The 12,577-nt window shown below is 42.8% G+C and overlaps 1 protein-coding gene across 4 annotated transcripts in view; it reads left to right on the forward strand.

Annotated features, from left to right (window-relative positions):
- Window positions 1-12,577, forward strand: part of p2rx2 (purinergic receptor P2X, ligand-gated ion channel, 2) — a 62,658-nt gene that overhangs the window by 15,311 nt on the left and 34,770 nt on the right. For 3 of the 4 annotated variants that reach the window (XM_080208182.1, XM_080208183.1, XM_080208180.1), the window contains 2 exons: window positions 1,933-2,026; window positions 4,157-4,237. In XM_080208182.1, the coding sequence (XP_080064308.1) occupies window positions 1,933-2,026; window positions 4,157-4,237 (175 nt within the window). The remainder of the gene's footprint in view (window positions 1-1,932; window positions 2,027-4,156; window positions 4,238-12,577) is intronic. The other variant, XM_080208181.1, reaches the window with a different exon arrangement.

A 12,577-nucleotide genomic window follows, 5' to 3' on the forward strand; every position in this document is an offset into this window, starting at 1 on the left:
GTCCATGGGTACTTGGAAACAGTCCTCCTTAAGAATGACTTTTAAGTTCTACAAAATATTTGCACTTCTCTCTCCTCTGGCATTTTTCTCTTCCCCTTCTAATCTGAGGTTATCACCTCAGTCCTCAAAATAAATACCTTTATTCCCCCCCTCAGGTCCTCACAAATTACTTTACCAGATCCAACCTTCCTTTCCTTTCCAAAGTCCTTTAATGTTCCCCTCAAAATCAGTGCGTATCTTGTCCAGAACTCCTGAATCCCTGCAAACAGGTTTCCATCATTCTACAATACTGAAACAGCCCTGCAAGAACACAAATATAGTCCTATATAATTATGTACATTGGAAGCTCCACATCTTTGCACCTGTCTGTTTTGCTATGATTGTATACACCATCCTCCTCCAACACTTGCCCTCTATCATCCTAATAGATTGAACTGCACTCACTTGATCTATTCCTATTGTATCCACAGAATCACCTGGAATGGCTCCTTTTCCAGTTCCTGCACAGTAACATCTCTGTATCCATGATCTCCCATGTCCCAACTACATGCTTTCCCTTGATGACATAACCTGCAAACACCATTTCAACACACATGTTGATGGCACCCAGCCCTATCTCGCCACTGTTTCTAAATTAGAACTCTGTTTGATATCCAGTACTGGATGAACAGAAATTTCCCCATATAATTATTAGGAAGATCAAAGCCATTGAGAGGGCTTTTCCCATCCCACCCACCACAGGAATCGTAGCGGGCGGGACATGGACCATACAAAGGTCTGTTGACCTTGTGCAGGATTTTCCGGTTTCGGGGCAAGCGTGGCCAGAAAGTTCAGCCCATAGTCTTTTGCTCCCCCCCTCCAACCCCAAACAAACTTTACTCCTTGGCCAATGACTCCAAACTTCTACCTGGTGATTGAGACTGAAACAAATCATTTACAATCATGGTTTCATACTAAGATGAGCTTCTGATCATACTTACTCCCATCATCAAGATCATCTACTTCCACCCCTGTAATATTGCCCAACACCACCCCTGTTTCAGCTGCTGAAACTCTCTCATCCATGCCTTTGTTACCTCAGGATGTCCTTATTCCAAAGCCCTAATGGCTGGTCTCCTATCTTCCAATTTTTGTCAACTTGAACATATCCAAAACTCTGTCTTCTTCACACCAGCTCCAGTTCACAAATCACTCTAGTACTGTTGACCTGCATTGGCTTCTGATTGGCAGCAACTCATTTTTGAAAATATCATACTTACTCCTCTTTCTCTCCATCTTGCCCTGATCTATCTCTGTAACCTCCTCCAACCTGATAACTCCCTGAGGTTCTACTTGCTCTTCCAATTCTATCCTGTTGTGGATTTCCTGTCAGAATCACTCCATTATTGGTGGCCACACTTTGAGATGTCAAGGCTCTCAGCTCTGGAGTTCCCTCTCTAAACCTTTCTATCTCTCCTCCTTTCAGATGTTCCTTAAAAATTACTTCTTTGACCAAGCTTTTGCTCAACAGCCCCAACATAACATGTAGCTCAGTGTAAGGCTAGACTTATACAAGTTTCCTTGAGATGGCTTAGTACATTAAAGGTACAATATCAGTGCAAGTTTTTGTTCTTGTACTTGACCAAGATTAACCTTAATTTTCAAAGTTTTCTAGCAGGAGACTACTTGTGTATATCACATTCCTGAAGACCCCCTGAAAATAGTATTATTCTCCCAGGGATCCCTGTTCTGATAGTCAAAGATGGTGTCAGCTATCCTGTGGAAATGAGTGCTTATAAAACTTGAGTTTCAGATGAAAAGACTCAGCTATAGGCTTCCTCCAATATTTTAGCAAATGAGTTTGAATATACATTGACGTAATACAAAAGAGTAATTTAAAAAGTATGGATTGTGATTGCACTTGATAAAGTTAACAATGATGTTTCTGCACAGGAAGGAAAACTGGGAGGTGTGTAACTCACCACGATTCAATAAAGACATGTGAGATCCAGGCCTGGTGTCCAGTGGAGAATGAACATTCAAAAAGGTAACAAAAAGCTTGATAGTTGCTGCTTATTATTAGTCACTGTTGTATATTCCAGACTGTTAAAATGAGCAAACAGCAGTCAGGGAAGGCAGTGTCATCGTGGGATTGTTGCTGGACTAGTTTTTCAGAGACCCAGGGTAATGTTCTGGGGACCCAGGTTCGAATCCCACTGGGGCAGATGGTGAAATTTGAATTCAATTAAGATCTGGAATTAAAAGTCTAATGATGACCATGATACCATTGTCGATTGTAAAAACCCATCGGGTTCACTAATGCCCTTTAGGGAAGGAAATTTGCCGTCCTTAACCTGGTCTGGCCTACATGTGAGTCCAGAACCACAGCATTGTGGTTGATTCTTAAATGCCCTCAGAGATGGGCAGTAAATGATGGACCAGTCAGTGATGCCCATATCCCATGAACAAACAAAAATATTCCATGCTACTTGAGAAAAGATACTGGTGCCACATTGTCCATTGTGACTCAGTGTTGAAGGACATAGCTATAGTGTGAACGTAATAGTACAATCACTGTACATTGATTAGGTATTTTATACTGATCAGTCATGTTAATCTGTGATTGGTAGGTGCAAATTAACTACTATCTGTATAACAGTATAAGATTGATGTATTGTAGTTGATTGGGAAGCTAATACTCCATCTTGTATGGATATAGTTTCCCTACAAATGACTCAATAAAACTGATGAACTGAGCAGTTGCATTTTGAGTCCTTATAGTATAACTTATGTTGTTATTAACCCTTTATTTCACTATCTATTTTCACTATCTATTCCCAAATGGCTGCCAAGCACACCCTGTGTTAACTCAGCAATGGGTTGAAATACCAGGCAGGGGGAATTGAATGGCTTTAACATCTATGTCCAAAATGGAATTAAATCTTATTCTCAGTCAAAATAAGCTGGGTGCAAAACATGGAAGCCCCAGAAAGGGAACAGAATAATACAAGCCCAAATTGAGAATAAAGCAAATTTTACCTAATAGACAGATTCCTGGCTATGTGGCACATTTTTTTTATTGAACCTCCTTGAGCAGCACTGGTAATGTGCAGTGGGCTTTGTACATGTCCAAATTACACTACACGCTTTTAAAAAATATTCCTTCATGGGATGTAGACGTCAGTGGCAAGGCCAGCATTTGCTGCCCATCCCTAATTGCCTCTGAATTAAATGCCCTCAGTTTCAGACCTGTAGCTCTGAAGTCACATGTTGGCCAGACCAGGTAAGGACAACAGATTTCCTTCCCTAAAGGACATTGGTGAACCAAGTGGGTTTTTACGGCAATTGACAATGGTTTCATGGTCATCATTAGACTTTCAATTTCAGATTTTTATTGAATTCAAATTTCACCATCTGCCATGGCGGGATTCGAACTAAGGTCCCCAGAACATTACCCTGGGTGTAGTGATAAAGCACTATGTCACTGCCTCCCGTTACTCATACAAATTGAACTCGCAACAGGGAATCTTTCAGGCCCAGTTTGCTTGTTGAAATTAAGGGTGGGATATCTGACAGTGCAGCCACCAAGACAGAATCCTAAGATTTCTGGAGGCAACAAAAATGTTGGGAACTGTGGAAAGAGGAGATATTCTAGACAGGAGTTATGTAGGCAGAAACAGGAAATTACATAGACAAATGTACTGAATAGATGATGGTCCACTGATTTAGGAATTTATCATGGGAGCGTGCATGGATCCAAGATGCGTAATTCACAAGATTTTTTTCCATCCAAGGGAGAAGAGGAAGTGTAGAGGCTCAATGAAATGTAAATTTCCATGTACACAAGTTACTAAAAGTAGTGCACACGTACAAAAACAAATGCCGCTCTTTATCGCAAAGGTATTGGATTTAAAAAGTGGAGATTCTTGATGGAATTCCGGGTTCACCACTGAATCCCAGGGTTGTATTAATCTTGAAAGGGGCTCTTGTGCCAATTCACCAGGATTATAGTGGAGTTTTCTAGTGTTCAATTAATTGTTAATTAAAGTTAGGTTGTTTTCCCTTGAGTCTTTTTTGCACTAAGAAGGTTCCTGAGCTACTTACTACAGGATGATATTTATAGTCCATTCTATTGACTTCCCTATTGTAAAATCATATTTTCTCTCTACTTTTTCAGGGATTCTATATTGACAAAGGCCCAGAATGTCACCATATTCATCAAAAACAGTATTCACTTCCCCAGGTTTGAGTTCACAAAGTAAGGTGGGAGTTGTTATTTTGAAGCATATCACCACCGCAGTAGGTGCTGTGTGGTTAATGATCAGCAGATTATACTTTCCTTTGCGCAGGAAGCTCACCTTACTTGTTATTAACCAAGTGTGAACAACAAGGCAGTTTTTATGGGACATTGCTCAAAACTCAGAACCACTAGACGGTCTTCACAGAAATATCATTGAAAGCTTTATAGCTGGATCAGTCATTACTGAAGAATGTTACCAGGAATTCCCTGCAGGGTTCACTGCATTTTCACTAGCCTTCCATTGAAATTATGGTAGACAATTGGGAGAATGCCTCAGGAAGTTCCTAGTGTATGTTCTTATCTAGAGGCATCACTGATTATTACATACATATATAAAGGTTCTACTAAAAGCTATATATACCCGTGTAAGAACAACACTAATGTTTATTTATATGTACCTGTTGTTCACCAAGAGCTGACAGCATGGGGTTTTTATGGAAGATCAGCCTGGATAGACTCATTATTGGGCTTTCCGCCCATTTTCTGGCAAAAAGAATGCAGAGTTCTATCTTAATTCTGCCTATGTCATTGGTGCCCATGTGGATCACAATAACTGGATCCCTTTTGCTCTCACTCCAGTCCAGAGAAGATGTCCTTAACCTGCACCTACTGGGCAGGCAATACAGCCTTCGGAACTCATACTCAGTTGCAGAGAAAAGTATCTATCCCCGTAACTATTCTGTCCCCTACTACAACTATATTCCTTTTCACTCCCTCCACTTGAATGACTTGCTGCACCATGTTGTATTGGACAGTTTACTCATCCTCCTTGGGGTCCCTGCTCTCCTTGTCACAGGTTGCAAAAACCTTGTACCTTTTAGACAACTGCAAGGGCTGATGGTCCTCCATTCTGCACCTTCAATCTTGCCTCACTCATAGTCACATCTTCCTGTCCCTGTTCATGGAATAAACCGGACCTAAGGAGAGTGGCTGCCTCCTGAAACAAAGTGTGCAGGTAATTCTCCCCCTCTTGGGTAGATGGCAAGCACAGACTCCACGTCGCCAATTCAGCGCCAAGATTCTTCCGATTGCAGATGTTTACTGAAGATGCGGTTGCCATGGATCAGACAGTTGTCCATCTGATCCCACATATTACAGTAGCAATACATCACCTGCCTTGCCATCTTTATGATGATTTGTTTAATTGAAAAGATTTCAAATTTAGGAATATTACTGATCTGTTGGCTGTAGTTATACCATGTAGTTCAACTCATCAAGTAATACATTTAACACAATATTTCTATCTTGCCAGTACTAGTAACTTGTGCTTGCATGAGGGATAAAATCTTCAAACTTCCCCAAGCATTTATCTACCTACTCACTAGATTAAAACCTTGAACACTCAACAGTTCTGCAGGCTGCAAAAAACAAATGAAAAGCAGCACAGCCTCCCCTTCAGCCCTGAGTTCCCAACTGCAGCAAATTCCCGACTTACCAGTCAGACCTCATTGCTCTCAAGCCTCCGTGCCCCCATGAAGAAATACGCAATTTATTTTGGCACCGTGGTTAGCACTACTGCCTCACAGCACCAGGGACCCGGGTTCAATTCCAGCCTCAGGTGACTGTCTGTGTGGACTTTGCACATTCTCCCCATGTCTGTGTGGGTTTACTCCAGATGCTACAATTTCCTCCCACAGTCCAAAGATGTGTGGGTTAGGTTGATTGACCATGCTAAATTGCCCTTTAGTGTCAGGGTTCGAAGAGGGTAAATAAGTGGGGGTTATGGTAAAAGGGCCTGGGTGGGATTGTGGTTGGTGCAAGCTCGATGGGCTGAATGACAGCCCCCTGCACTCTAGGGGATTCTATGATGATTCTATGATTTGATTTTCTTTCCCTTTTGATTAAACCTTTGTTTTGGATGTTAGAAATTTCAGTCAGAGAACAAAATCAATCTTGCTGAAAGCATTCACTGTTATTTGTGGGGGAAGGACAGGCGGAAGAAGTTAGCAAAATGTCATTGGAACAATGTGTGCTACGTAACAGAACATTGTGGCAAATGGTGTGACATCCTTCACTTTGAAAGTCCTATATCACAGCGCCACGTAACAGTGCAACAACCTGCATTCACAGTTTCTATTTAATTGATGTAGATAAACAGATTGTTTCACAGATAAAGAATAGAAACTAAAGGAGGTGGGGGTGCACACAAAAGAGACTAAAGTCACAGAGGTACAGAGTGTGGCCCAGAGTTTTGCCATTGCAGAGCCTCTTCAGTGTGGTGAAAATCACAGGACTGGCCAGAACAGAGGCACTATTTGGGATTGTTAAAAGTGAACACGATTATGCACTTTTTACACACAAACTCATTGGAGTTGTCCAGGGGATACCGTGCTGTCTGGAAAATGTTCAACTGTCCAACCTATCAAGACTATTCAGGAAGTGACAAAGATATCAAGGAACTGTCCAACCATACTAGGTTGGCATGAGTTGTCAGGGCAATGGAGTGAGTAGAGGATAATTAAGTTGGCTAAAAGATCTGAGGGCTGTGGGGTGGGATAGATTGGGCATAGGGGATGGGGGGGTGGTGAAGGGTGAGATTTGGAGGGGGTGTTTTTTGTTAATTTTTAAAAAGTTATCTAAACAAGTGCCAGACACATAGGTCCTGCACCCATTCTGCCCCTGTGCCTGGCAGCTGGTGTATTTGTTCTGGGGTTGCCTGCCCCAACTTTTGCTTCTGCCCAGCTCCCCTGACCTGTGGGAATGTCAGCTGGGAATCACTCGAGTCTGTGCTTGCGACCTGGGAATGGATATCAAACAAAGAGTTTAGGACAAGAGTGCCAATTTAAAATATAATTTAGGATGGGAACTGGGAAGGAAAGCCAAGTGCTGTATAAGGGAAGTTAAATATTGTATAAGAACATAATAAGAACATAAGAAATAGGAGCAGGAGTAGGCCATCTAGCCCTTCGAGCCTGCCCCGCCATTCAATAAGATCATGGCTGATCTGTCGTGGCTCAGTTCCACATTCCTGCCCTCTCCCCATAACCCTTAATCCCCTCTCTTATCAAAAACCCATCAACCCGCGTCTTAAAAATATTTAGCGAGGCAGCCTCCACCACTTCAACGGGCAGAGAATTCCAGAGATTCACCACCCTTTGAGTGAAGAAGTTCCTCCTCAACTCCGTTCTAAACCGCCCCCTCTTTATCTTGAGGCTGTGCCCCCTAGGAGCTAAGTGCTGTATGAGGCAGTGTTTCTCAAACTGGATTCTGCATCCAGAGGTTCTGTGGTAGATCTGGCCATTTTAAATTTGAAAAAGAAGCTGTCCTTCCACAAAGATGGTTTTCACACTTGTTTACCAATAGGCACATTAGTCAGTCTATCAACAGCAAGTGCACCGAGAAGCTGGCCTCTGTGGGCAAGCTAGAAATAGAGACAGAGTCAGGGTGAGAGTGGGCAGTGAAGTGAGGTAGATACAGCCATGGGGCAGAGGAGAGGACAACCTGGAGGCTGGGTGCTGAGGATCAGGAAGTGGGCCGAGGAGTGGGGGCCAAGGAAAGGAAGAGAGAAAGGTTTGGGTGTGTGAGTGAGAGAGATGTGGGAGTGTGGGTATGTGAGTGAGAGGGATGTGGGAGTGTGGGTATGTGAGTGAGAGGGATGTGGAAGTGAGGTTTCGTGAAATGGACAGAGATGGGAGTATGTGTGCAAGCACAAGAGAGGCAGAAAGTTTGTGTGCGAGTGTCCAGCTCTCCAGCAACACTCCTTATACGAGATGAATTTGTGGGCAAAAGAAACAGTATCACTTCCCACATTGAAAATAACAAGAATAAGGTAAGACTTATGTATTTGTTAAATAAGAGAATTTTTTCATTATAATAAATCTATACACAATAAACAATAGAAAAGACATTGATTTTTGTATGTTTGCAACAATTGCACAAAAACAATCTTTTTTTGTGGTTTGACTCTTCAACATAAGAATTTCTCCCGAGTTGTGTCAGTATTCTTGGGAACAGGTCCTGTGCTGTAAAAGTTTGGGAAACCTTGTCATAAGGGATACAGAAAGATCCCGATTCTGAAATGTCGCTCCCGCTTTCTTCAGGCACAGGAAGAAAAGGTGGAAAATTTTAAAAAGAAGTCTCCCGTATGATCAGGCTGACACTGGAGCTTCCAATGACTTCCATGTCCTGTGATATAAAGAGAAGGGATATCGTTGTCCCATTGGGGCTAACAAACTGGACTGGATTTAATAATTTGTTTATTAATAATTTACAAAACTTCTTTTTAATTAAAATTTTTAATTGCATTTCATTTAAAAACACAGGAATTATGACTTTTATGAAAATAAAAGACAAATATTTGATTATATTTTGCATGAGTATCTCTTTTAGACAATACTAATTTTAGGAAAGGATGCAGTTTATTTTGAATTACTGTGGAGATTGTCCCTTTAAGGACAATGTCTTGAAGGACCAATTAGGACAAACGTAATCAGTCCAGGGGTTGGAACCCTCTCTGAGGCAGAAGACATCTAGAAGACATGTAGGGACTGGGACAGCTGTGGGACTGTTGGCCTCTGTACAGTTTTTCTTATCAATACCTCTTGTGTTTCTACTGAAGTCCATGAACGTGCATCAGTGCATTTGGCAACCAAGTTGGGATAGATTATAAGGACACAGTCTCTGGCCCCAGTACCTGTGAATATCATGTTTTAATCGAAGTTTAAAGAAAAATAAATACTCACCCGAATGCCTGTCTTTTGACAAGTAGACCCATAGCCCCACCCTGGGGGGGCACCCAATAGCCGGACCCTGGGAGGGCACCCAATAACCCCACTGTGGGGGGCACCCAATAGCCCGATCCTGGGGGACAGACGTGGAGTGGACCGGAACTGGCTCATGCAGTCAGAAGTTTAGAAATGTATATAAAGAAAATAGCCAACAGAGGCAAGAGCTGTGACTTTAAGGTTGGAAAAAAAAGGAACTTAAATAGAAAAGAGTTGCTGCAAGTTTTTTAAGAGAACACAGAGCAGTGTTTAGAGTAAGAAACTCAGGAGACACACTGCAGGATCAGGATCAAAGAACAAAGAAAATTACAGCACAGGAACAGGCCCTTCAGCCCTCCAAGCCTGCACTGACCATGCTGCCCGACTTAACTAAAACTCCCTACCCTTCCAGGGACCATATCCCTCTATTCCCATTCTATTCATGTACTTGTCAAGACACCCCTTAAAAGTCACTACCTGTATCCACTTCCACTACCTCCCCGGCAATGAGTTTCAGGCACCCACTACTCTGTGTAAAATATCTGCCTCGTACATCTCCCTTAAACCTTGCCCCCTCGACCTTAAACCTGTGCCCCCTGGTAATTGACTCTTCCACCCTGGGAGAAAGCTTCTGACTATCCATTCTGTCCATGCCTCTCATAATCTTGTAGACTTCTATCAGGTCTCCCCTCAACCTCTGTCGCTCCAGTGAGAGCAAACCAAGTTTGTCCAACTTCTCCTCATAGCTAATGCCCTCGATACCAGGGAGAGATCACTTCCTGAATCCCTTAGAATAGTTTTCCCCAAACATTCACATCCACAGAACCTTTGAGGTCTCCAGAAGTGGGATAATGAAGCGGCTGAGATTGCTGAGCTCCTGATCCAAATGGTGCCTACAGGGGAGGGGGTCCGGGTAGTGGCCCCTCCTACACTGAGGGATTGCAGGCAGCAAAGTTCTGGGGTTTTGAAGGGGGAGAAGACTTCAACTTTTTAAAAGGAAAGAAGTGAAAGCATTTTTAAAACAATCCCTTCACAGAAGAAACAGCCACATCAAAGACATGGAGAAAATGGACTCTCCAGGTCACCAGGGAAAATGAAGAGCTACAGATATCCCAGAGAGAGCTTTCCAGTAATAAAGAGGAGAGGTTTGGAGCTTTGGAAAAGAAGAACAGTCAAGTTCGCGTCAAAGTTGCAAAAATGTGGCAAAAACAGAGAACCAGTAGCTATTGACAGTTTAAAAAATGACAGTCTTAGAGCGGTAATGGATTTAAAATAGTAATACATCTAATGCAACAACCACAAGAAAAAACAGCTATAGACAGGAAAATCGGAGAAGCTTCCACATGGAGGGTAACTCTCAAAAAGATCTATAAGCAACAAAGATCTCAAGGAAGAGGCACTGAAAGACCCCTGGAAGGAGGGCAACATAAGACCCCTTAAGAAGAGAATTGGAAATGGAAACAAGTCAACACTTCATTGGAAACAGACTTGACCAACAGTGAAACTAACAAGGTGGAAGTTAAGACCAATAGAAATGAAGATTCCATTTGTGAAATGTCCAGTAAGAACATGATGATTCCCTCAGACAAAATGCAGAAATTAAAGATTCAAAAGAAATTAGGAACTGTTGAACATTGCTGATGACACCAAAATTGGTGGAAAGGCAAATTGTGCGGAGGGTGTGGAGAGTCTGCAGAAGGATCTAGATAGGCTGGGCGAATGGGCCAGGAAATGGCAAATGGAATTTAATGTTGGCAAGTGCGAGGTGGTCCACTTTGGTAGGAATAATGGTAGGAAGGACTATTACTTACGTGGAAAAAAACTGCAGCAGGCGACGGTGCAGAGGGACCTCGGGGTCCTTGTGCATGAGTCGCAAAAACCCAGCCTGCAGGTGCAGCAGGTGGTCAGGAAGGCGAATGGGATGCTGGCCTTCATAGCGAGGGGGATTGAATATAAAAGTAGGGAGGTCTTGCTGCGGCTGTATAGAGCACTGGTGAGGCCGCAGCTGGAGTACTGTGTGCAGTTTTGGGCGCCGTACTTACGCAAGGATATTTTAGCCTTGGAGGGAGTGCAGAGGAGGTTTACTAGGCTGATGCCGGAGTTGAGGGGGTTGAGCTATGAGGAGAGGCTGAATAGATTAGGCTTGTACTCGTTAGAGTTTAGAAGAATGAGGGGAGATCTCATTGAGACGTATAAGATGATGAATGGGATGGATAGGATAGAGGTGGAGAGACTCTTCCCGCTCAGAAAGGATAGTAGGACTAGGGGGCACAGCCTCAAGATAAAGGGGGGGCGGTTTAGAACGGAGTTGAGGAGGAACTTCTTCACTCAAAGGGTGGTGAATCTCTGGAATTCTCTGCCCGTTGAAGTGGTGGAGGCTACCTCGCTAAATATTTTTAAGACGCGGGTTGAAGGGTTTTTGATAAGAGAGGGGATTAAGGGTTATGGGGAGAGGGCGGGAATGTGGAACTGAGCCACGACAGATCAGCCATGATCTTATTGAATGGCGGGGCAGGCTCGAAGGGCTAGTTGGCCTACTCCTGCTCCTATTTCTTATGTTCTTATGTTCTTAACATGAAGAGGAATCAGCAAGATTTAAAGCTCAGGAGAAGACAATGAAACAAGATGAAATGACTGACAGAAAACTTGAAAAAACAGTTGCAAAACTTGACAAAATTAAGAAGGAGAGTTAAACGAGATGATGGAGAATGAACTGAACTCAATGGAAAGCAACTAGAAAATAAGGACAAGTCCAGTGAAGAATTGAATCAGGAGAATAAGAGATTGAAGAGAGAAGCTTGGTTTTGAGAAATTCATTGAAGAGGAAAAAACATTGAAATTGACAGCAGAATGAGATTTCATGCAAGAGCAAAATTGCTGAAATGGGCACATCTTTTGAAAGTGATGAAGACAAAACCACAGGACTGTACAGCTATCTGACTCCTGGAAGTACCTGCTTGACCTGTTGTAGACATTACTGACGTCTCCATGGAAGAGAATAGTAATGAATTTCCTGTGAAGAAGAGGTAGCCATGATGTGGAGATGCCAGTGTTGGACTGGGGTAAGCGCAGTAAGAAGTCTCACAACACCAGGTTGAAGTCCAACAGGTTTATTTGGTAGCACAAGCTTTCAGAGTTCTGCTCCTTCACCTGATGAACAAGCAGCGCTCCAAAAGCTTGTACTACCAAATAAATCTGTTGGACTTTAACCTGGTGTTGTGAGACTACAAGAAGGGGTACCCATTATTGCAGTTCCTGTTAATGTCAATCCTGTGGAAGCATCCGGAGATAGAAAAACCATCAAAGACTGGATTTCTAATTGTCCAGCTCAGGTAGTTATATTGTAACTTGGTTATTGGAGACTGTATAAAAGAGTTAAAGGGGGAGGGAATGTGGTGAATGTCCCTTTCAGGGCAACATTGCAGAAGAGGGTCACCTGTCTTGAGGGACCAATAATAGATAATCGCCCCAGGGGATAGAGTCCTCTCTTTGGCAGAAGACATCTAGAAGATATGTAGGGACCAGGGTCACCGTGGGGATGCTGTCCTCTTGCTCAGTTTCTCCTATCGATAAATATGTTTTGTGTTTGTACTGA

Source organism: Carcharhinus amblyrhynchos, chromosome 20 (assembly GCF_965287045.1).
Source record: "Carcharhinus amblyrhynchos chromosome 20, sCarAmb.v2.hapA, whole genome shotgun sequence".
NCBI lineage: Eukaryota > Metazoa > Chordata > Chondrichthyes > Carcharhiniformes > Carcharhinidae > Carcharhinus > Carcharhinus amblyrhynchos.